The sequence below is a fragment of the Pristis pectinata genome, chromosome 7 (assembly GCF_009764475.1).
Source record: "Pristis pectinata isolate sPriPec2 chromosome 7, sPriPec2.1.pri, whole genome shotgun sequence".
Classification (NCBI taxonomy): Eukaryota; Metazoa; Chordata; class Chondrichthyes; order Rhinopristiformes; family Pristidae; genus Pristis; species Pristis pectinata.
Window position 1 is genome coordinate 57,707,163 of NC_067411.1, and position 26,037 is coordinate 57,733,199.

At 38.5% G+C, this 26,037-nt stretch overlaps 1 protein-coding gene across 1 annotated transcript in view; it reads right to left on the bottom strand.

Annotated features, from left to right (window-relative positions):
- kcmf1 (potassium channel modulatory factor 1) overlaps positions 1 to 23,563 on the bottom strand; it is a 103,858-nt gene extending 80,295 nt beyond the window's left edge. Inside the window, exon 1 of the mRNA XM_052020478.1 lies at positions 23,207 to 23,563. Coding sequence (XP_051876438.1) covers positions 23,207 to 23,222 — 16 coding nt within the window. The 5' untranslated portion in view covers positions 23,223 to 23,563. The remainder of the gene's footprint in view (positions 1 to 23,206) is intronic.
- Between the last annotated feature and the right edge of the window lie 2,474 nt (positions 23,564 to 26,037).

Here is a 26,037-nt window from a genome sequence, read left to right on the forward strand (position 1 = left end):
TGTGTGTGTGTGTGTGTGGGGGGGGGTGTGTGTGTGTATATACACACACACACACACGTATATGTATTTTACCCATTGCGATTTTCCCACGCTTGCTATACTGTGCGAGTGTTATTCCCATTACCCTTTCCCCACGTTCATCTTTTGTAAATAAATCAGTTATCTCTAAGACTGTGTTCAGAGTCCTCGCCTTGAGATCCCGAATCTGTTTCACAACAACTGTTCTTGCTTGCAACACCACTCTGACAATAAAAGTCCACAATAAGACCTTGGAATATACAGAAAGCAATTCCCATACCACAAGAGCCACTTTTTTTTTAAAAAGGTGTACATCAATAATGAAGTTTATCAATTGCAACCTTTGGCTATCTAAGAAAAAGTGTTTGAAGATCAGGACCTCAAAACCAGTGCAAACCTCATGGTCTGCTGGATAGCAGTGATCCCTAACCTCCAGTACACTTGTGCATCTCAGATTACCTACAGCAGACAACCTCAAAGCTCTGGAAAGATACCATCAAAATACCTTCAAATCCTCCGAATCCACTGGGAGGACAAGTAAACCAAAGTGAGCATCCTCTCCTAGGCCAATATACCCCAGCACTGAGGTCCTAATTTCAATAAATCAATTTCAGTGGGGAGGCCACTCTGTTTGAATCCCTAGTACCAGACTCCCTATTCAAGTAGACCATCTCAAGCTCAGTCGCAGTGAAAGATAAGCCGTTGAACAGAGAAAATGATTCAAGGATGTTCTCAAATTCTAAAAAATAGTGCAACATACCCACTCTCCCGGGAATCCCTGGCCAAAATGGAGAAGCAGCACTCTCACACCGAGAATCATGTCCATTCATTGAGAGCACACAGAACCCAAATATAAACAGCCAAGGGGTACAACAATTCTCAAAGCGACACTTTCTTCAGATCTGGCAAGTCATTCTCAAATGCAAGGGACTGCCTAAGAGAGAAAGTATGCTGTATCTCGATTTTTTTTTAAGAGCATCCTGGAACATTTTGCTATGTCACAAGAATTAACTGCTTTTTAATGATCATTTACCCGCGCAAGATTCAATCTCATCATTACAACTTACCAGATAGCACATGCATATTCTAATATGCTCCAATGCTCAGTTAGCAGACCTCCCACCTTCCAACAAAGTACATCTCATGCATAACTTTGCCACTCACATACACATTTACCCATCATCTGTGCTCAGCCCATTTATTCACCATCTGTGCTCACTGATATCAGGGCCAAAATCTAAAGCAATCAGTGTTTACAACCCATTTCATATTCTGCAAGTTCTGATGTGTCTGATAAGGTCAATAAGGATCCCACAGATTGTGCCACAGGTAGAGCAGGAGGTTCTTGGTGCTGGGTGGACTTTTTGTTCAGGAGACGCTGCACTTCTTATGCCATTTATGCTGAGCTTCTGTGTGCTCCCAACAAATAGACTCGTTCTGAATGCTTCGTTTCCACTTTGATCAATTTTGGCCCAAAGATGCCCAGAAGTTAATGGCATTGCACTTTTTTTAAAGGAAGTTTTGAGAGCATCCTTGAATCTTTTCCTTTATTCACCTGATAATCACTATCTGTAGCAGATCTTGGAATAGTGCATTTCTTTCAGCAGTCTGGTAACAGGCATAAGAAAACTGTGGCCTGCCCGGCAAAAAAATGAGAGTGTAATTGGAATCTGAATCCTGGAAATGTTGGCCTGACACCTAATACTGACACTGGTACACTTACTCTATCAGTAAATTTGGAGGATTTTGGAAGGATGGCATTGGAATCAGCTCTCCAGTCACATTAAGATGCCCTCTTTATCTAAAGGAATGCAGGGATCACTACTATTCAGTAAGGGTTTTGTGGTAGGTGTGAGGTTTTGATCTTCAAATACTTTTCCTCAGAGGACCAAATACTGTGCCAACACACTGAAGGAATCAGAGAATTTCATTGTGGATATCTGCCTTTGCTAAGAGGTGACAATCAGGAATATGGAGAGTGGTCCACATTTTCACCATAGACCTACATTGTCAAACAGCAATGTTGTTTCCAGCAGGTGTTTCCAGCATTTTCTGTTTTTATTTTTATTCTCAAAACACATTTTGAATGTTGCTTGACAGGTCAGAAATAAAGACCAGAAATAAATGGGTCTTTTTCAGGCAGTAACTATTGGGATACTGCAGGGATCAGTGCTTGGGTCTCAGCGCTTGGGTCTCAGCCGTTGGTAATGTATCAATGATTTGGATGAGGAAACCAAAAGTAATTGTCAACAACACTGAATAATGAGATTAGGAATTGCGAGGAAGATGCAGAAAGGCTTCAAGATGTATTAGATTGAGCAAATGGACAAAAATCATATTTAAATGGTTGTTAGATTAGGTGTGTTGATGTACAAAGACACTTGTACTCTGATAGGGGACAACCAGGTACTGCAAGCAGTTAAGAAAGCAGATAGAATATTAGCCTTCACAGCAAGAGGATTTGAGCACAAAAGCAAAGATGCCCTGCTGCAATCATACAAGCACAGTGAGACCACACTTGGGAGTACTGTATGCAGTTTTGGTTTCCTTACCAAAGAAAAGGAAATACTTGCCATGGGCAGGGTGCAGCAATGATTCACTAGACCGATTCCTGGGATGGCAAGTCTGCTGAATGAGGAGAGATTAAGAAAACTAACTTGTATTCACAAGAGTTTAGAAGAATGAGAGGGGATCCAACTGAAACTTAAATATTCTGATGGAGCTAGATGGACTGGATGTGGTAAGAAGGTTTTCCTTGCCTGTGGTGTCCAGAATGAGAGGCTGCAGTCTCAGGTTACAGAGCAAGAGGTTTACAACTGAGATGAGGACAAATTTCTTTATTCGGGGGTGGTAAACCTGTGGAATTCGTTACTGCAGAGCCGCAAGAACCCAAGTCACTGAATATTTTTAAAAAGGAGATTGAGATGGATGAACAGCCATGATCGTAGTGAATGGCAGAGCAGGCTCAAAAGCTGAATGGCCTATTCCTGCTCCTAATTTCAATGTTTCTATTACTCTAAGTTGTTTAATAAAACTCCTTTGCAGCATCTACCACACTGAAGTCACTAATTTTGTTGGTGTTGTAGTCATTATAGTATTGGATTACTAGAGAGAAAGCACACAAATATCACCACAGCAAATAAGAAAACTGAATTAATATATCTGATAATTAGAGGGCTTTGCATTAAAAGACCATGACAGCTGCCTGATCATCATGAAAACCTAACTGGTTTACTAATGCCCTTCAAAAAACAAAGCCTGCTAATTCTAACCAGTCTTGCTCATTCGTGAGTTCTGCCCCAAAAGATCCAACACTTGATGCTTGCTGAGTAGCTAGATGCGGATAAGAAAACAGTGTACATTGAGAATAAATAGCAGCTTCATAATGAAACTCAGTGTGTGTGGCCCTTCCATACTCAAAAATAGGTTGACACTACATTTAAAAGATTCTCACTTAAGATTATGATATTGTTGCAATCACTGAGACATTGTTGAAAGGGAGACAGGATTAGCAACTCAACACTCCAGGTACAGAAGTGATGGGGGCGGGGGGTGAGGGGTCAAGAGGGGAGAAGTTAAAGAGGAGGAGGCATTGTATTATTAATCAAGGAGACCATCACAGCAGTAATGAGGGAGATGTCTTAGAAGGCTCTATGTGGATAGAGAGAATTAAACAAAAAGGGTGATCACTTTGCAGCATTATACTACAGGCCTCCCAACAATCAGCAGGTCAGCAGGGAAAGAGTGGGACCCATTAGGGACCAAATGGCAATCGGTGCATGGAGCCAGAGGATGTAGACAAGATCTTAAATGAATACTCTTCATCTGTATTCACAAAGGAGAAAGACATCGTAGTTCAAGATTTTAGTTGCAATAGTGAATTCTATAGCACATTAAGATTGAAGAGGAGGTATTAGATGTCTTAGCAGACATAAAGGTGGATAAATCCCCAGGATCTAATGAGATGTATCCTAGGCTGTTGTGAGAGGCAAGGGAGGAGATAGCGGGAATCCTGAGGGAAGTACTTAAATCTTCACTGGTCACAGGTGAGGTGCCAGATGACTAGAAGAGAGTAAATGTAGTACCTTTACTCAAGGAGGCTACAAGGGCGAGCAAGTCTAACATCGGTGGCCAGGAAATTATTGTAAAAAAAATTCTGAATTTAATCTACACTAGGAAAGGCAGGGATTGAACAACAGGGCTAGTGTGCATGGTTTTGTTGTTGGGAGATCCTGTTTGACTAATTTAACAGTTTTTTTTAAAAAGTAACTAAACATATTCATGAAGGATCCAAAATTGGCTTAGTAATAGGAGACAGAGGGTGGTTGCTATTGTGAACAGAAACCTTTGACTAGCAGTGTACCTCAGAGATCAGTGCTGGGACCCTTGTTGTATTTTATATATGTTAACAACTTAGATGTGAATGTAGTAGGTATGATTAGTAAGTTTGCAGATGCCGCGAAAATTGGTGGCGTTATTGATAGGAAGGAGGGTAATCTTAGGCAGGATTTGATCAGAATGATATTGATCACTGCTAAACAAGGCAAACCAATGCATATGAAATTTAATCCTATTGTGAGGTGATACATTTTGGGGGTCTAATAAGGGTAGGAAATTTACTAAGAATAGTGGTTGATAGGAAGGATGCAATTGAACTGAAGAGGTTGCAAAGGAGATTCACCAGGATGTTGCCTGGGTTAGAATGTTTGGTTATGAGAAATGACTGGAGAGGCTGGGTTTGTTTTCCATGGAGCAGAGGACACTGAGGGGAGAACTGATAGAGCTAAAGAAAATTATGAGAAGCATACATAATGTAAATAATAAGAAATATTTCCCCTTAGCAGAGGTATCTAAGACTAGAGGGCATGGGTTTAAGGGGAGGTTTAAAGGGGATCGGAGAAAATTTATTTTACCCAGCGGGTAGCTGAGGTCTGGAACACACTGCTCGCGTTGGTGGAGGCAAATACTCTCACAACAATAAGAAGCATCTGGATAAGCATTGGAGTTCCCAAGGCAGAGGGGGCTGCGGACCAAGTGCTGGTAAATGGGATTAGTATAGATACTTGATGATCAACATGGACACCACGGGCCGAAGGGACTGTTTCAGTGCTGTAAGACTCCGACTTCTGTAAACCTACAGTATGACACCTATTAACTGCCAAACCAAGTCAAAATGACATTTTACAAACAATTGAAGATTGAAGGTTATAAAATACTTCAGAAGAAAACAGAGTTTAGCCAAATGTCAAAATAAAAATGTCTTTGTTTTCAATTTATCAAGCTGCACATCAATAAGGGTTGTATGCCTTGAGTGTCATAGCATTATACAGTACGGAAACAGGCCCTTTGGCTCAACTGGTCCATGCCAACCAAGATGCCTCATCCAAGAGGGGTTTTACTTATTTACACAACTGCAGAAATAAATGTCAAATGTAACATTTGACATTCAGGTTAGTGCCAAATGTATGGTCATTTTAAGACAGAGGCAATTAAGACTTTTTTTTCTGATCACCTACATGTCAATAACCAAGCAGGGCAAAATTCTGGGGTATTTGCACCTTTACTTGAGGGATATATTATTAACCTCATTGGTAAGATCCCAACCAAGGCTGCTTGAACAAAATACAGACAGACAAAACAAGACAGTGAACAAGTAAGCTAGCTTCAATGAGTCAGCCAACAGCCACGAACGAGCCAGCCAACAGCTCCTCAGATCTCTGCTTTGCATTGCATGCTCCATGCTGGATAGCCAAACAGGACTCCATGCAGTCATTATTCATGTAATTTTTCAAAAGAAACAAAGCACTTCTTTTTAGTACTTTGACTTTTGGATACATATTGGATCAATTTATGAACTGAGTACATCAAATGAGGAGCTGCTAGTCACTTGCCATATTCTTGTGCTTCTATTCATTTGTCTTATTTATAAATAAATTAGAAAATTAGTTTTAGCCTAAATGCAGTGGCTTGGCAGGGTATTATTCACATTTGAGAATGGACAGGAAAGCACGGTAGTCTAATGTGCAATAGCTTGATTATAATGGGTCACTTCACACAATACATTTGGTGCAAGTTTCACTCAATGAATCTGCCAAATGAAAACTGACATTTTGCCATAAAAATGCAAGTCTAAAGTCTTGAGATTATATCTACATCATGAGTGACTTATTCAGAATTGTAGCTTTCACAAAAAGTTAGAATTCTTCAGATAGAAGAGCAGTTCTTTCCTGCCTGTTGTCAGAAGATTTTTGCTTTAGCATGGTTTTGAATGATGTCCATAGCCAACTGCATATCATGATCAGGGAGTAATAGTCTCTATGTTCTGAGGCAGAATCCAGGCTTTGGTTTCCTAACTACAACACACCATGTACAAAATTTCCCTACATTGGAGTCCAGGCAAAATAAGACTCAGTCACAACAGCACTGAATTAGCTACACTGCTGAAGGGGGAAGAAATTTGAAGCCAGATATTTTAAAATAAGAAAACAATTCAGTTAATATCAAATTACTGCTGTTTTCAAACACAGTCAAATGCAGTGCTACTGATTCTCTAAGGCAAAGGATGTACAAGGAATGGAGGAAAAAATGAAGAATTCATGCCTGTAACCACGAAGATTATTTCACTTCCAACCTAGAGATAGAAATCCAACTTCAGTATTATCATTCAAATTAAAACACCCAACATGAGAAACAACAGAGTAGGAAAAGAATAGTGTTGAAAGCCTTTACCAGAAAACAAACTTCCCTCAATGATGGCTTTACAACAAACTGATTTCATGCTCAGAAACTTTAAATGAATTAAGTACCTAGCAACATTTAACTACAAGTTGCCACAGAAGTAGAAATGACAGGAGTCGAAGAGGAATTGGCCAAATATTTGTAAGTGCGACTAGAGTTGGAGCTCTGATCAAGAGACTGGTGCCAGTACAGGCCAAAATCAGCTCTTCTGTGCTTAAACAGCCATTATTTCATTGAAGTCAAACTACTCAAAATGAAAACATTACTTACATAACGCTTCCTGGTTCAATGCATAATTCAAATCCTAGATCACCAATGTTTTCAGAGTTCCACTATACTGGCTTTCTGCCTTTGGTGCCTACATCATCATGCCACAACCCAAACCAATAACATTATTATGCAGCTATTTAGTAGTAACTGCAGTATTCAACACAAAAAAAAGAGACTTTACGTTAGAATGGAAGCTTTATATGCAGAATTTGAAGTTCTATGGACAAAGAGTTTGACCATCCTTGCAAGCAGCTTTGTGTATTATCTGATATACCAATTCACCTGTCTGAATTTCTCACAAACTTAGTAATACTGAAAATGAACAACAATTTAAAAAAAGCAAGGACCAGTCCAACAGGAAAGAATACGCAGCTTTCAATGTAAACTGTGAACATCAGCTTCACACACCAGCTAATCCTACGAACAACTCAATTAATTCAAACTCAAATTAAGCCTCTATACTGAAGTGTATAAAATACAAAGGAAGAGCTCAGTCGGTCCATCACGATTCCTCTGGAGCCATCCAATTAATCCCACCAGTCTTTCAAGCAATGAATTCAAGATCACAATGCATGTTAAAGATGTTTCCATATTTGAGATAGAATAGATTACAGGGAAATAAGTGGAGGAATGGGACTGATGGGAATGCTCTGAGGGCTGGCATAGGTAAATACAGGCTGAATGGCCAGCTTCTATATCATGAAAAAATATGAAAAATAAAATTGCACATCTGGTTCTTTTCCCATTTGTTTTGTTTTATTGTTTCAAGTCTGTGCCCTCTGCTTACCAACTCTTCTGCCAAAGGCAATAGCTTCTCTTTAAATATCTACCAAAAATATTTTGTTTTAAATCACTTGACCCTCCCTCTGCTTTAAAACGAACCTCGGCTTCTGTAGTCTTATTCATAACATACCTCTAATGAATCTTTTCTGTACCCTTTTAAATGCCATGACTTCCTGCCTTAAGAGTGAGACTTTTCACAGAAAATAATACTCCAGCTCTGCCCAAAATAACATTGTATAAATAAGCATAACTTCCTTGCTTTTGTCAAGTAGCCAATGTTCACCTGCTTTTTCTTCCATTTTTCAAATTATCCTGCTATCTTCAAAGATTCCTGTAAATGCAATATTGTCTTCTTTTCTGCAGCACTTAGATTAAAATTTGTATCATTTTGCTCATATTGCCCCTACTCATCCTTCCTATCATAATCTGTCACTTCATACATTGCATTGTTTCATTAGTCATGTGCCTTACCATTTGTGTCTTTGTCCACTTTCACCTGCAAATATTGCAACACACACTGCAGATGATTAATTTATATCAAAAAGAGCCATGGGTCAAACAACCATGGGAATATACCCTGAAAGGAACCATTTTGCCTTTCTGTTCAGTCTAATTAGTTTTATTATCACAGACATGACATGAAATTTGTTGTTTTGCAGCAGCAGTAAAGTGAAAGACATAAAATTACCATAAATTACAAAAATAAATAAATAGAGCAAGAAAGAATGAATGACTAGGTAGTGTTCATGGACCGTTCAGAAATCTGATGGCAGAGGGGAAGAAGCTATTTCTGAATCATTCAGTGTGGCTCTTCAGGCTCCTGTACCACCTCCCTGGTGGCAGTAATGAGAATAATTAGTAATTATTCACTATCCAACTCTATATAAACATTGCCAATATCCATTAAATTTCATGGATCTTTATTTTGTTCTCATGTCTATTACATGGCACTTTCAATAGCCCAAGTACACAATCCCACAGTTTTAAAAATTTGCTGGAGGGCCAACTCTAGTAATTTTATTTCTTTTTCAGATCCAACTACCATTACGCTGCTCCATCTGACCCCTCACGCAGCCTGCATCTTTCTTGCTAATTCTCTCTTGATCTCATTTTTTGCCTGCACATTACAGCAGGACCCAAGCTTAATGGTTATCATACATTTGACCCAAACATGGCACATATAAGCAGGTCCCTTAAGATTTGAGTCACTTCAGTCTTCCCCTTTATCAAAAAAACCTATCACGTATCTGTGTCATCATTAGCTCATACTTTCCAAATTTTGTTCCAAATTTTCTCTCTCAAATCTCCGCAGGCTGATTGGTCAGTGGTGACCCGATTCACAAGTCTCCAAATTTTGAGTACGTATGTAACATTTGCAGAATTCCAGCACTCTAACGCCACCGATAAATCAAAAGTATATTAGAAAATTGCATTCAGGGTCACCACAACTTCCACTGACACTTCCCCAGGTAACCCAAAATGCACTCCATTTACAGTGGATGGCTTTTCAAGTTCCTACACAAAGTCTCATTTTAGGCACACACAGGCCCCAGTTTTGTTTTGACTAGTGTTATTACTTCTGCATTTATAAATGGGTTCTACTTTATGTTAGCCACTAGTCTAATCTTATATCCTTTGCCTTGCTTGGTCTACCTTTTAAGTAATCATTTCTGATGCTCAACTTTGATCTTAACTATATTTTCAATCCTTAAAATTGTCATAAAAGCACCATTTTTCTTCTCTCATTTTAGTCTCTATAACATTGCTCACCCAGGAACCTCTAGATTTCAATATCTTTCCTTCCCCTCTGAGAAATGTGTCGATCTAAATCATCTCTTCTGGTGGTTGCACACTTGCAAAACAGAAACATTTACCAAAAAATGGGCATTTTCCTAGAAATACTAATATTTACACAAGTCCTTAAAAGTGACAATACTTAATCACTTAGAAGGATCTTGTCAATGCATGGACATAAAAGCACAAGCCAAAAACCTAAACAGAACCAAGAGTATCACTCAGTGCCTTACCACCAGGGATAAGGCACAAGCCAAACAAGTTTTCAAATTGTCCTCCCAATGTTTCACATATAGAATGTGCAACAGTAACAGGCCCTTAGGCCCAGCATGTCTGTGCCAACCATGATGCCAATCTAACTAATCCCATCTGCCTGCACATGATCTGTCTCCGTCTACTCCCTGCCTGTTCATGTACCTGTCTAAATACCTCTCAAACATTGCTATTGCAGATAGTTCTACCATCTTCCCTGGCAGCACATTCCAGGCACCTACCACTCACTGTGTTTAAAAAAAAACTTGCCACATCTTTCAACTTTACCCCTCTCATTCTTAAACCTATGCCCTCTAGTATTTGACATTTCCACCTTAGGGAAGAAGACTCTGTCTATCCTATCTAAGATTTTATATACTTCTATCAGGTCACTCCATCAACCTCCAACACTCTTAAAAAAAACAATCCAAATTTGACCAACCTCTCCTTGTAGCTAACACACTGAAATCCAGGCAACATCCTGGAGAACCTCTTTTGTACCCTCTCCAAAGCCTCCACATTCTTCCTATAGTGTGACAACCAGAACTGTGCACAATACTCCAAATCTGGCCTAACCAAAGCTTTATACATCTAAAACATGACTTCTCAAGTTTTATACTCAATGCCCTGACCGATGAAGGCAAGCATGGTTTCATCTTTCTTTACCACCCGATCCATTTGTATTGCTACTTTCAGGGAGCTATGCACTTGCACCTCAAGATCCCCCCGAACATCAATGCTCCCAAGAGTCCTTCAATTTACTGTATACTTTCCTCTTGCATTTGACCTCCCAAAATGCATCACCTCAAACTTGTCCAGAATAAACCCCACCTACAATTTCTCTGCCCAAGTTTCCAACTGATCCATATTCTGCTGCATTCTTCGACAACCCTCCTCACAATCCAGACTCCAACAATGTTTGTGTCATCTGAAAACGCACTAATCAGACAAACTCTATTTTCATCACAAACAACCCAGCACTGATCCTGATCCTCGTGGAACTCCACTAGTCACAGATCTCCAGTCAGAAAAACACCCCTCCACCTCTACTGTCTTCTATGACCAAGCCAATTTTGTATTCAACTTATCAACTCACAGTGGATCCCATATGACTTAATAATCTGGACAAGTCTACTAAGTCGAGTGCTTTACTGAAGTGTACAGAGACAAGATGCATTGCCCCACTTTCAATCATCTCCATCACTTCCTCAAAAATCTCAATAAAATTTGAAAGACAGGACCTCCCCTTCACAAAGTCATGCTATCCCTAACAAGTCCATGCTTTTCCAAATACGGGTAAATCCTTTCCCCACGAATCTTATCCAATAATTTCCCTCCCACTCACGTACGGTTCACCAGCCTATAACTTTGTGGATTATTCTGTTGCCCTTCTTAAACAAAGGAACAACATTGGCATTGGCTATTCTCCAATCTTTTGGATATAGGATTATAGTAATTTCCTAAGCAAGTAGAGTACAACAAATGAGGAAGTCCATTTAAATATAATAATCAAATAGTGCCACACTTTAACCTATTGAAAAATAAAACTGAAATATCGCTGTTTTCAAATAAAATTTAGTAAAAACTATATCTTGGAAAGAGGACACAGATTTTGTTCAGCTGAGCATTGATTTTATATTATATTATTGATTTTAATAGTTGCAAATGAAAACTTACCCTTGAGTGCTTGGATACTATAATGTTACCAAATTAAATCATCTAATTCCACTGATATGGCTTGTGTTATTTTTCTGACTATATCGATACTCTCATGTGGTTTTTCATTTTGCACATCTTAAATTTGTCTGTTCAGATGTCCAGCATCTGCACTATATCACTTTTTACAAAAAAACGCTTGTTAAAAAAGTAAAACACTGTAGATCCAAAGAACCTGAAACAAAAAATGATGCTGCAAACAAAAAAAAAGCTCAGAAGTGAACAAGACAAGACCACATAGATGTATTAATTCACTAGAAGACAGAAAAATTCCTCTGAAAAAGTTTAACCATTCAATTTTTTTTTGGACAGACAAACATGCTCTTGGATCTATTATAACAACTGCATAGCTGCAAAGGAGTGAATGTACTGTGTTTTCTTTAAAAAAGCCTTCAAATATCAGGAAATGTAAACAACTGTTTACCATTCCAAATTCTCATAGCTAAACATTAATATATGTTTTAAATGATGAAGGTGTAGGAAAAGTTGCAAGTCTCCCTGTTGAGCTTTAAAAAACAGTTGGAATCACTAAAAATACAACTTTTGCAATAAATAATTGCAAACTATAAACAAAAAGAAACTGGCAGAAATCTGAGAAACTACAATGGCAACTACCATGATATTATGCTAGCCTATACACAATACACTTTACACATCCTGGAATTAAAGACCCACTTTAACAACATGAACTAAGAATGATTTCCACATCAGCAATGGCATGACAGCTTCACTTTGGGCAGCAAGTCTCTAAGGCAGCAACATCATATTGTTGTAACCTAGATATGAATAATAAACACCATAGCCAAGAAATCTCTGGCATGGCAGAAAAAAATTGTGTTTTGCCTACACCCTCTACCCAGATGCATCTTTTTTTTTTTAAGTTTTCTGCAAAACACGAGTCTTTCCTATTTTATGTAAGCAATCAGAGCTTGAACGAAGGTAAATTGCTTATTTTAAATGCCCCTTCCTTTAGCGAAGACATTGGTGCATGATTCACCCGGATCTTTATTTTTTGCTGAAACTTACGTCCCAAATAAATTTGGAGAGCAAACTTTAGGCCTACTCCCCATCTATACTCTGACAATTTTATTCAAATATAGGAAGGTGGCCATGGGTCGACAACGCAATCAGTTATAGATAAACCAGGTTGCTTGCACTAAAGAATGCAATCAACAAGAAAGCAGGTGTCTGCACATTTTTAATGTAAAACTACCTTCAACAACCTGCTTTACAGGAAATTTATTGAAACACAATCTGAAGCATGAAAATTTAGTAGCAACCATTCTTGTTTTGCATCTTCTTAGCACAGAATTTTGCCAGATCAAAGTCCTGATCATCATCCAGAACTGGTGTGGATAGCTCAAGATGTCACTCATCAACAACTCTTGGTGCAAATGATCAACTCACCAACCTTACTTTTTACCTTGAAAGAACAAAATGAGGCCATAACAAGTAAAACAAATGCATACACGACTCTGCCTTTGGGTTTCCTTTCATTGCCAGTTTAGTTAACATTTCTGCAAATGGTAGACTCCCAACAGAGTGCAACCAGTTCAGTGAAGTAAACGTGCTGAGATAAGTCATAACAAGTAGATTTTCTCACAGCATGTGCATTACAGTGTTATAATGACATTTGTCTGCATATGTGTTGTCCTGTTGCTATTTATTTTTTGGTTTTTTGTTTGCTTAAGACAAGGATGGGTAAGTCCCAGCTCCAATAACATCAATCTAACTTTACTGCAAAACAGAGTCACTTAGACTTGAATTAGCAATTTAACTAGAACTAGCTTGTATCAAAATGTTTACACTGGTATTGCTTTCTTGTTGAGTCACTGAGAGAAATGGCCTCAGTCAATACAGTCAGCTAGTAACTTAGAGCTCCTCTTCATATGGGCCTAGTTAGTCTCCGTGCTTATATTATGTGTTTTTACATTTTACAGCAGGTAAAACTCAATACAGAAGAATTCATGTTACTGCACAAGATCTAATCCCTTTCCATCAATCTGAAAAGGCCAAGATAAATTAAATCACTACAAACTGCAGCCAACAAAGGAGCATTGTTGCTTTCTTATATATGCTGTAACCAATTTCAAATCTAGTCACACTACTACGACACTTGTTTTTGCCAAAGAATTACTGCACCAAATTTTGCAGCAACACATGGTAAACAGCCAAACACCACCACAGAAGTGTTCTTGTATGAGGCAACCATTACCCTGAAATTTCTTGGTTCACATATTCAATTTCAGAATTGTGATTTCAAGGAGTATAGCTACATCCTCAAGACTCGCAAATTACTGTCCCATCTAAGGGTAATCATTCTACTACCATACTCCATAATCCTCAGATATTGACATGTTTTTCTTATCCGATGCATGTTGATGGTTTTCTTTGGAGAAAATGTATCTGCAATTAGCTTTAGGACTCCTAAGAGGGCCAGAAAAATTCTAAGATGATAACTCCTAACAAGTAACCAACATTAGTTCCAGAAATATGCTTGTGTGGGGACATTGGTTGAGGAAAGGATCATGGTCATATGTGATGACCATGTGAACAAACAGCCTGTTCCCACAAATGTCTACAACTGGACAGAAAAAGAGGCCTGGGTATATACCCAAAAGTACAAAAGGTTCTCCAGCCAGAGAATGGCACCAACATGGAAAGGAGAGAAATAAATTGCCAGGAAAATGAATATAATTGCAATGATCCATTGTTCCTCCATTTATCAATGGCAAGCAATTCACTGCTCATAATGCTCTATTTCCATCCTATTGGATTCATCATGATGGCTGTCACAAGTACATTGATCAGAAACATTACTGCTTGAAATTATACCCAGAATGCTTAAAAGGACTGGAATTTGAAATGCACAGCAGCATCATTTAAGATAAAGCATACTATTTAACCTGACCACTGGAACTATCTGTCAGCAGCTGATAGAGTCAAACACAATTTTTGAAATTTGATATTTTAGAATAACCAAGGCAATACTGATAAATAAATCTGCTTTGATGGATGACAACACTGGGACAATCCAAAAGATTATTTTAATATGCATCTTATAATGATCACAAGGCAAACATCTGTTTATATTAATTGCATAAACTCTAGAAGTTCAGAACTCTATACTGGTGCTGAATTTGCTGACTAAATAATGAGAATGTGTTTGCTGTTACTAGTGTGTGTATAACCTAGTAACAAACTGTAATTCTCAATTGTAATCGCTGGACAATTTGCACAATACTGCAGTTAGCTTCACTAAAATATGTGATCACTGAGAGCGTCAGTAAATTGATCCATATATTAAACTTCCCGCAAAAAGGAAGGGCTGCTTCTTAATACAAGGACTCTTTTAACAAAGAGATTTATGTTCCTGCCAGGCCACAACTTCACCTCAAAGGAAACACTTCAAACTGCAGAATCTCATTCCTATAGGGCATAAGTAGCGCCAAGGTGTTTAAAATGTTTTTATTTTAAATATATCCTCCATGAATCAATTTCCATCCCCTCCACCAGCTATCTCAACCCACCCCTCAATCACAGTCATATGGCAGGTAGCACCACTGCCTCAGAGCTCCAGTGCTGTTCTCAGGTGCCATGTGTTGAGTTTGCATATTCTCCGTGACTACATGGATTTGCTCCAGTTTCCTCCCATATCCCAAAAATGTGCTAACTGATAGGTTAATTGGCTGGTATAATTGGGTAGTAGGAGAGTCAAAGGTAAGTTGATGAGCACGTAAGAATGAATATGTTATAGGGAAATAAATGAGGAAATGGGATTAACATTTTGCTCCAAGAGCAAGCAAATATTCAATGGACTTAGAAGCCTCTTCCTATGTTGTAAGGAAATATAAAATATGAACTAGTGCCCTTGTTTTATTTCTCTCTGTACTTAACACTAATTCACTAGATTTCCTTTCCAGGTCAATCCTGCTTCCCTAAACTTAAATCTCATTGCTTTAGGAGATAAACATTTGCCCCATCAACCTACATTTAAAATTTATGCCCAAAAGTTTTGAACCAAGTGGTGAAGTAAAGAAATCCAGTCAAAAAGAATCATGCTTTGGGCCCATATTAGTTGGGATCTTCTAATTATAGTGAATTAAAAATACCCACAAATTATTGCTTCATCAATAGCATCCTATCATATTAACCATTCCATTAACTAAAAAACTAACATCTACAACTTGGGCAAATCAAACCTATCCACAACTTGCAAATGGGATAGCTTGGTTAAGATGGCACGAGTCCAAGATGGCACAAGAGCTTGCACATGCCCTCTCATTGCTTACTGTACCATTGCTTATATTAGAAAATCTGAGAAAGTCAAGTTCAAGACAAGTGGATCAAGTATGCTTGTCTGAAGGCTTTGTCCTCAAAAATAAGTAACTTTTGTCCTTTGAACTCTTTAGTTGTGATTTCAAGAATAAACTAATTCAGATTTCAGGTAACTATTATAAATCAATCAGCGTTCATTCTTATTATAACTGTACTATAATCCCTTACCATTCCAATTACAATTTTGTTGCAGAAACCCACTTTCCAAAAGCTAATTGTTTTGCAAGCCATTATAACTTTAACATGTATATTGAATTCCCCCCACCACACACACAATATTTGAACCATTTCAACCATAACCATATAAATTCAGATTTTAAAAACACTGATGGGCAAAATATTCACACAACAAAGCAGACAAACTGGTATTTAATTTTATTACTGGGAAGACTGAAAAACACCACCTTCATAATTTTTGTTTAAATAACCAAACTACACAAATAACTATTAAAACAGAAAATTACTGAACTAGTAGAAAAAAGCAGTATGTAAACAGGGAATGCTCAATAAGTCCCAAGTCAATTGCGGCATTTAATTAGATCATTAACTCCATCTACTCATGGATCCATAAACTTTAATAGATTTTTGTTGAGCAAAAATAGCAAGTATTGAAATTTGCAAATAACCAATCCTCAACAAAATGTTGATGCAGATTTCCATTACTCTTTGTGTGAATCTTCCTGATGTCACCTGTGAATTTCCATGCTGAGCTTTGTCACATTCCCTTTTTCTGAACACTCCAGAGGAAATAATTCCTACTCAGTCAACTCCTTTATCATCTTAAAGAGCTCAATAAGAGTACCCCCTAATCTACCATATTCAAGAGAACATAAACTCAGTGTATAGAATCCATCTTGGTGCAAATACATTGAATCTCCTCCAACCAAATGTATCTTTCCCTTTAGGTAGAATATACTCATCCTAGTGATGGGTGCCCAGAACTGAACACAGCACACAGGTAATAACTAATCAGAATTATATAGAAATGAGGGATACATCTACCACTTTGTATTTCACCTGCTTGAGATAACCTTTTAATTATGTTTGTCCTTTGACACTAAATATCACTAAGCAATAAACTGCAGATCCTGGAAATTTGAAATAAAAATAGAACACTAAGTACTCAGTAGGTCAGGTAATGTCTGTGAAGAGATAGTTAATATTTCAAGTTGATGATTTTTCAAAAGCTTGAAACATTATCACTCTTTACTCTTTCCAAAGATGCCGACTGAATGTTGAGTACTTTCACCAATATGTTTTCATTACGCTGGATATGGCAATTTCTGTACACAGAGTCCTAAATTTCTGCTCCTCAATAGTTCCTAAGCCCACAACATCTAGGAAATGCACTGATCCATCTTAGTTCAAAGTGGGTGACTTCATTTAACTCCATATTCTAGACCTTTACCAACTCAAATGCCCAATGTATCTTTGCAACCTTCTGTTCCTACGTACACATTTTGCAACACTTAGACTTTAAAACAGTAGATGTTTTTTCTGATTTTATTATTTTCAAGGCACTGCATCTTCTAGAGGATACAACAGTTAGTTATTTTAAAAAAAATGGAAGAATGCCTCTATTACATAAAGTGAACCCCTTCGATAAATTCCAATATTTTTGTAAAATTGCAGGAAAATATTGATACATTTTGCACTGTGGTCCCTGAGCTACACTTACAACTTTCTGAAAATTGGAACTAGCAACAGATAAAGTGGAAAATGGCCCACTGCAAAGAGCTGATGAAAACTTTTCCAGGCAAAACTCTTGAAATGATGACAATTTCAGCAAATCTTTTCATTATTTGAAACTGATAAGAGGCCAAAATAAAAAATAATGATGGCTAAATACAAAAGATATTCTAAAGAATGGGAGATTATGAAGTACAAGAACATTTTAGAAATGGTTTTAATTTTTAAAAGCTTGTTGGGTTTGTTTGGTTACATGTACTTGGGATTAATTTGGGTTTTTTTTGTATTCACAGAAAATAAACATGATCATACAAATTATTTCACCATAGCTGATGAATGCTTTACATTTTCATTACTTACTTAGGGCAAGTATCTGCTAACCTCCATGACTGGCTAGGATCCTTCTAAGCATGGTACAATTTCATCGTGGAAGAACAATACCTATAATTGTACTGCTTTACATCTAGAGATCAGGTGAATTAAATTTGAAACTTTTCACCAACCCAGTGAATGAAATACATTCATACTACTGAATTAGAAAGTTATATCTATCATTTTAAATCCCAGGCTCTGATTATCTTAATTTAATCACATTTTTATTACTGAAGGTTGCTTAAAAACAAGACCTGCAGTTTCATCTATTTGAAGTTATTACCACATATCAATAGATTTACACAGTGATAAATTAGCCTACATTATACTGGCTTGGATTTAATGCAACTGGATTTTCATCACTTGGTTTTTTTATTATTTATATTTATGGATTTTCAGTTCCGCAGGATCACTAATATTATCACTAACCAATGTATTAAGGTATTGACAAATTATAAAATTAACCCACTACCATCATATTGTATTTATATAGCAACTTCAACATATAGCAATTACTAGACAAAATTTGATACTGAGCCACTTACAACAATATTAGGATGGTTGCTTGATTTTAAAGTACTTCTTGAATGAAAATGGAGAGATGGAGAAACAGAGGTTAGGAAGACACACCATATCTTAAGACTCTGACAAATGAAGCTTCTGCCAATTGTGGGACAAAGAACACTAATGAAATACAAGAGGATAAAGCTACAGGAAGGTTGCAGAAGATTATAGATATGGAGAGAAGCAAGGTTATGGAGGAATGTGAATGCAAGACTGAACATTTAAATTTGAGGAAATGCTGGACGAGAAATACTAATTCACCAAGCACAGGAAAGGTGAGTGAACAATACCTGGCATCAGATAGGAAACAGACAGCAGAGCCTTGCAAGAATGCATGTTTAAAGGAGACAGGAGCCAAGTCAGAAGAAATATTGAAATAATCAAGTTGAGGAGACACCAAGTCATGAATGAGATTTCAGCAGCAGATGGCCAGAGCCTGTGGTAGATAGACAATACTACAGAGATGAAAGTAGGCATCTTAGTATTGAGAAGTTTAAGTGTTGCAAGTACAGTTTAAAGTCACAAAAGATCCTGAGCTTGCGATCCATTTGATTCAGCATCAGACATCGACTGGGAAGAGAACTAATTAAGTATCCATCCAGCAGAGTACAAGCATCAACCAAAAACAATAGGTTCGGTCTTACTAATTATCAACTTGAGGAAACCTATACTAATATTCAAATAGCATGACAAATCAGATCAAACTTCGATCCACCATTTCCATGCCGACCTTTTTGTCCATCTATACTCATCCCAGATTCTTCTGTGCCCTGCCTATTTAAGTGCCTGTTTAACAGTCCCTTAAACATATTGTATCTTATATTATTGTATTTGACTCCACCATCCCTTCTGGTAGTCAGTTCCAGATTATCAACCACTCTATAAAATAGTTTCCCCTCACATCCCCTCAAAACTCCTGCCTTTCACTTCAAACCTATGGCCTCTTGTTTGTGATACCTCTATGATGCGAAAAAGATTCTGACTATTCAGCCTATCTATGCATCTTATCTACATCTCTCAGGTCAGCCCTGAGCTTCCTTCAGCCTCTTTCTCTTCAGGGAATAAACTGAGCCAATCCAAACTATCCCCATAGCAAAAGTCCTCCAATCCAGGCTGCATGGTAGTGGAGATGCATGTTGATGATACACAACTCTACACGTAGAATCTGCTCAGTTTTGGATAATGTCATGGAGCTGGAAACAGTTGAATGGGTACAACCATGAAGCAAAGTCTATCTAAGGTAGCACCCACCTCAAGCACTTACAATCATCACAATAATGCTGAGAATGGTGGTCATCCTGCAAATATGAAGGCATTCCTGCAATCTATTATTCTAATATCTGAAAGAGTGTCAACTTTTCGGAAAGAAACCAATGCTATAATTTCAGATCTTTAATTTGAATGTGGACAACATGCAAACTTCATAGTTACAAGAAAAACATAGATAAATGTAATGACAAAGAGAATTTCCAGAAATCTCCTAATGAAATACCTCCTCAAGAGTCTAATGATCCCAGTTTAAAAGTTTGGTTCACTGCTGAGAACTTGGTAGCTGATCCAGGTGACACATTCTCATAACTGGTCTAACTTGTTCCTCGTACATATAAAATTGTAAATCTCCAAGCAGACCCAGAATGGAAATATGGAACTTATTATTGATTAACATGCTGCCTCATCAACAGATAAAAACTGATACTGAGCCAAAAAAGAATATTAGTTCAAAGATAGGGATTAGGGAGCATCTCAATTGAGGAAAGACATCAAGAAACTTTTAGAGCAACTTCCAAAGCTTAGAACTATGCCAGCCATGGAAGCCGATGGCACAGCAATTTAATTTGGGGATGAGCAAGAAACTAGAATCTGAAGAGCACAAATATACCAGAAGTTTGCCTGGACTGGAATAAGAATTTTAAAAGTCAAGGCACTGCTTAACTGGTGCCAAGGTGGGACAATAAACACAGGGCAATGGGTGAATGGAACATTGTGTGTGAAGACAAGTCAGCACAGTTTTGGATTAACTCAAGTTTAAAGAGAGTAGAACACAAGGGATGCCAACCAGGAGTGCTTCAGAATACCCTAGAGATTAAAAAAGGGCACGGGGCTACAACAGATGATGAGCTGACGGTGGGGCGAATCAGGGGATATTAAAGTGGAAAGAATAGACTTAGTAATGGCTATGCTACATGGTCCAAAGTTCATCTTGGGTAAACTCATTTATCCATTTTAATTTCTTAGATGTTGTTGATCATATTGTGTTAATAACTGTACCTCCCCCCTTTAAAGTCCTTCAAAGCTTCTGAAAAGTTCATAGGCTGTGCTTCCTCATACATTTCATTAAACTAAGTATTCAATAAATATTCAGACTAATACAACTGGAACCAGCTTTTTTCGGTAGTTCTGAAAATAAAGTTAACATTTATGCCAATCAAATCATCTCCTCAAACACTATTCTTTCTAAATGTTCAATCAATTGTAAAGTAGAATTCCAAAGGTGTTAAAATGAAAATCATAAAAGTGATTTTATCAGATCTTAAAACACTGATTAAAGGCTAATAATTTATAATTAATTATATTGCACATACATAAGCCATTGAAGAAAATGTGTAGTTTAAAGCAGTGATTTCCAAGAGGGAAAAAAAAATCACAAGCAATGTTAACAGCTCCTCTAATATAACAATTATCAGCACATAGCTCACTGAAATAACTGAAAAAAGTCTTAATTTTTAGTCACAGATAAAAAAATCTTAATTATATATATGATAGAATGCATTAAGTTACAAAAATGTGAACATATTATGACAATAGAAAGTTGCAACTTAATTTTCAAATCAGGTTTCATGCAATAAACCCAATATCTATACAAGTATCAATGACTGACCTAGATTAATATTGAAGGTATGAGAGGCTCCAACAATGCCAAGAGATTTTTTTTCTTCTCAGCCATTCCCTTAAAGAAACTTAATCACTTAAAAAACTTTTACCTAATGCAGGAAAAATGCCAAATATTCTTGTATAATTTTATATTTTTGCTACAAAAATAGCTAATGGAGAAATATGACATGTTTAAAATTATAAAAAGATAACAGAGGAGAGATAGAAGCCTGTAAATGAGAAATCATGACCACTGAAAGCAAGATTTATAACCAAGGACAGGAAAATTGTGAAGATGCAAATTCATTTTCATAATTATTAGTTTAGCTCAAAACTATCAGTATTCAAGACTGCAAGTTACAGCTTGATGAAGGAAGTATGAAAGGGATATAGGAACAGGGCAGATAAACGTGATCACACCCTTTTTGAAATATATAAAAGTTGTGAAGCCAATGGGTTAAAATAATACTTTAAGAAAAAATGAAAACATTTCATCAAACATTATATCATTTTACAAAGTTACCTAGTAATGCACACTTCTTTATTGCTTTCTCGTATTGTCACAATGTGCATACAGGTACACAGACATGGTCTGCTATTACATTTAAACTTTAAAAATAAAGAGATTTAAATGCTGCTTAAGTTAAAGTGATAAACCAATACATTTATTTTATCTTAGCTTATTTCCCATAAACTCAGGAGAATCATGCTGATGAAATCTGTGCTGGGGGGAACCATGAGGGAAAATAAACATTTTCATTTCTGCCCCCACTACCACAAAACATAGATGCTGAATGACCTGCTGGGTGTTTACAGCTTGTGAAATATATATAGTTTTAAAGTTTTACTACAAAACAGGCCTGCAAGATGCATTAACTCAAAACTTCAAAAATCCCCATGTCACATTCTTGAATCTTACACAGGTTGGAAAACTTGTCACTGTAATGTTACCTTTAATGCACAAATCAGATTGGAAATGCTGGCCACAATTATTGTATTCTAATGTGTACGGATTGGAAAAGTTGGCCGAATACGTAGAAAGAGCAAAATTTAAGACATATTCTTCAAATCAGTTTCTTACAAAGGAATAAATAAAATGTCATCCTAATACTACCCAACAGACAACAAATCCAAATCTATCTGGACTGCTGTAACACTTTTGACAGAAAGTTTAATAAACTGCCGCCATGGCTGCCTCTTTTCGCAGATGATCATCAGTCACCCCCGCCGGGAGAGGGAGGACTTCACTTTATAAGAGTGACTTTCAGGCTTTACATTAGTAGGGAACCAGTGCTAATCGAACTGGGTCTTCCAAGGCCTACAGATCAAGAGCCACTGAAGTCCCCGTTCTGGCAATCTGCTTCCCTCCCGGTTGAGAGCTGTCAGCTCAGCCTGTACCCGAGATGAGAGGTAACACCAAGCTCCAAGGGTAGGCCCGCAGCCTGCCTCAGGCCGCAGCGAACTGCCGGCCACCTTGATGACAGTGCAATCATTCGGAGCCGGGCGGACCAGGGGGAGACACGGCTCGTGGGGGCGGGCGTTGAACGATACCCGGGAGCGGTGAGACCATTACTAGGCCAAAAACCAGATCAACACCCGCCGCGGCAGCACAACTGGGGAGCGGCCGCTCCGCCTCCCCCAATCCAGGATTCGGTCTCCACCTCGGAGCCCGGGCCTAGCGGTTATGGCGGCTCCCCGATCTTTCTCTCTGTCTCACACACACACACACACACACACACACACAGGCCGAGGGCAGCAGAGGGCCTGCTCGCAGGGCCGTTCGCCTCAGTGCCTCGCTCACCTTCATGTCGGGACATCCTACACACACGATCACAGCGGCCCCGCGGGCTCCCACGCAGCGTTTCAACACCGGGCTCCGACAACGACAACTACCGGGCCAAACGGTCATGAAGCTGGAAGTGGCTGCTGCGCTGCTGGGGCGGGAGGGGGGGGGGGGGGTGGGGTGGGGGAGGAGGAGCCGCCGCCGCTCCTGTTGCTCAGCCTGCCCTCCCTCCCTCGCTCGGCCGGCCGGCAGGGCTTTTCCCTCTCGCTTCCCTCACACTCGGAGCGCGCGAGCCGCGTAGCCTTGGAGTGACGTCGTCCTCTCAACCAGGACGCAGAAACGGGCGCCACCGCTCGAGCCCGACCGACGACGCGCGCACGCGCGCACACGTAGACGCACAACGCTCCAGGACGCGGCGCCGCATCATCGTGCGCGAAATCCGCGCACGCTCTCTGTCGAACTTTATTGGCTGATGCGCCGCAACGTCATTGGGTAGACGGTAAAATGGGGATGGCGCAGCCTCGATGCTTTTAGTTGTGGGCAGCCTGGGGAGCAGGGCGAAAGTTTTGATCTTGGTTCTGTGGCTGTGACCTGTGAAAGGATCAAGTCAATAGTGGTCTTGAGAATGGGATGTATAACTGATGCATATCTTTGGGGGAAAGCGTGAGGATGTGGGATTTATCGGATAATTGAGAATTGACGAGTGTGATAGGGTTAATGAACTCTTTATGCGGGATTCATAGTCTGAGTCAAGGTACGTAAGGTTTCTGTTTACTTACCAATTGGGATTGGGTGGTAGATGTGATTGGTAAAATGAAAGCACTTGTTAAGCAAGCAGTTTTCTTTATTAGTCATGACCGTTAACGTTGTAATCTGAGTTATTGTGCTTTTGTAAATCTTGCTGGTCTCTTAGCTTTACTGATCAGTTTCTGGGCACTAACGTTTGGCTTTGAACATTGAATATTTTATAGAATAAAAAGAAGCCATACGTTCTGTCGAATTTGTACAAGTTGTATGTAAGAGCAGTCCAGCTAATCCTACTCCCCTACCCTTTCTCCATAGCCCTGCAATTCTTTTCCCCGGGTACTTAACCAAGTCCCTTTTCAATGCTACCATTGAATCTGCCTCCACAACTACCCTGCCAATGCAATCCATACTGCCTAACTCGCTGTGGTTTAAAAACACACTTCTGCCTGTCACTTTTTGTTCTTTTGCTAATCACCTTCATTTTGACTCTAAATTTTTGACTCTACCAATAGGAATAGTTTATTAATATCTACTCTATTATCTGTCATGATTGAAAATACCTGTGTTAGATCTCCTCGCAACCTGATCCTCTAGTCTAAGAAGACTTCTAAAGTCTCTCAACATAACAAAAGTATCTCTTCCCTGAATCATTGTGGTAAATCTCTTCTGCACCCTCTCCAAAGTCTCCATTAATTTCTAAAACTCATGTCCAGGACTGGATACAATACTTCAGCTATGGTGGAACCAACCTTTCATAAAAGTTCATCAATGCTTTTTATTTTCCATATACTCTGTGTCTCTATTTATGTTAGTTTACATCCTGTTTGCTCTTTTAGCCAATTTGTCATTCTTTCCTGCCACTTTAAGAAAATTAAACATTGTACCTGCACTCTCCATCCTGCTTTTTGTGCACCTTTTCAAATTGCTACTCTAACTAATCCCTAAAATTTCTTAGCATTAAATTTCACTTCTCATCTACCTGTCTATTCCACTAGCTGTACTAATACTCCATGAAGTGAATCCTCTGTACAGTTCAATGCACCTCCAAGTTTTGTCATCTGCATATTTGTAAATTGTGTTATGTACACTAAAGTTCAGGATATTAAAGTACGTAAAGAGAAGCAGTGATCCTAGTAGTGAGCCCTGGGGGACTCCACTCTGCACATCCCTCCAGTCTGATGAACATTACTCCTGTTAACTTTCACCATTTCCTGTCAAAGTTACTACATTACTCAATTCCATGCTCAACAATCTTGACAACTAGCCTATTATCTCAATAAAATTGCCTACTGGAAGTCCATATAAACCATATCAAATGCATTTCCTTTGTGAACCCTCTGTTATTTCATTAAAAAAAGACAAATTCAAACAGAAAATGCTGAGAAAACTCTGGTCAGACAGCATCTGTGGAAAGAAAAGCAGTTAATGTTTCAGGTCCAGAACTAAAAGAGAGGATCATTTGTTTAGCTGGGGGAGAGTGGGTGAAACAAAGGAAATTTTTCTAATAGCATGGAAAACAGCATAAGAAATGGTAGCAGGGGAGCCATATAGTTCTTTGTGTCTGTTCCACCATTCAATAAAGATAATGGCTGACCTTTTACCTTAGAGACACTTCCCTGCATTAGTCCCCATATCCCTTGATTCCCTTAATATCTAAAAATGTATCTATCTCTGCCTTGAATATACTCAGTGACTGAGCTTCCACAAGTCTCTTGCGTAGAAGATTCTAAAGACTTGCCACCCCTGGTGAGGAAATTTTTCCTCATCGCTGTCTTAAATGGCTGACCTCTTACTTTGGGAAAAATTGATCCCTGACTCGAGACTCCCACTAGGGGAAACATTAAGTCCGTATTTAACCTGTCAAATCTCATTTCTGAATTTCATGTGTATCAATGAGATTGCATCACATTCTTATAAATTCAGGAGTATAAAGCCTAGTCTGCTTAATTTCCCCTCTTTAGACAAATGCCATTCCAGGAATTAATCTGTGAATCTTCGCTACAATCCTTCCATTGCAAATGAAGCAGCCAACATAACCAAAGCATGTTAAGGAAGCAGCTTTCAGAAGCAAGGTAAAGCAGCCAACACAATCAAAGACCCCA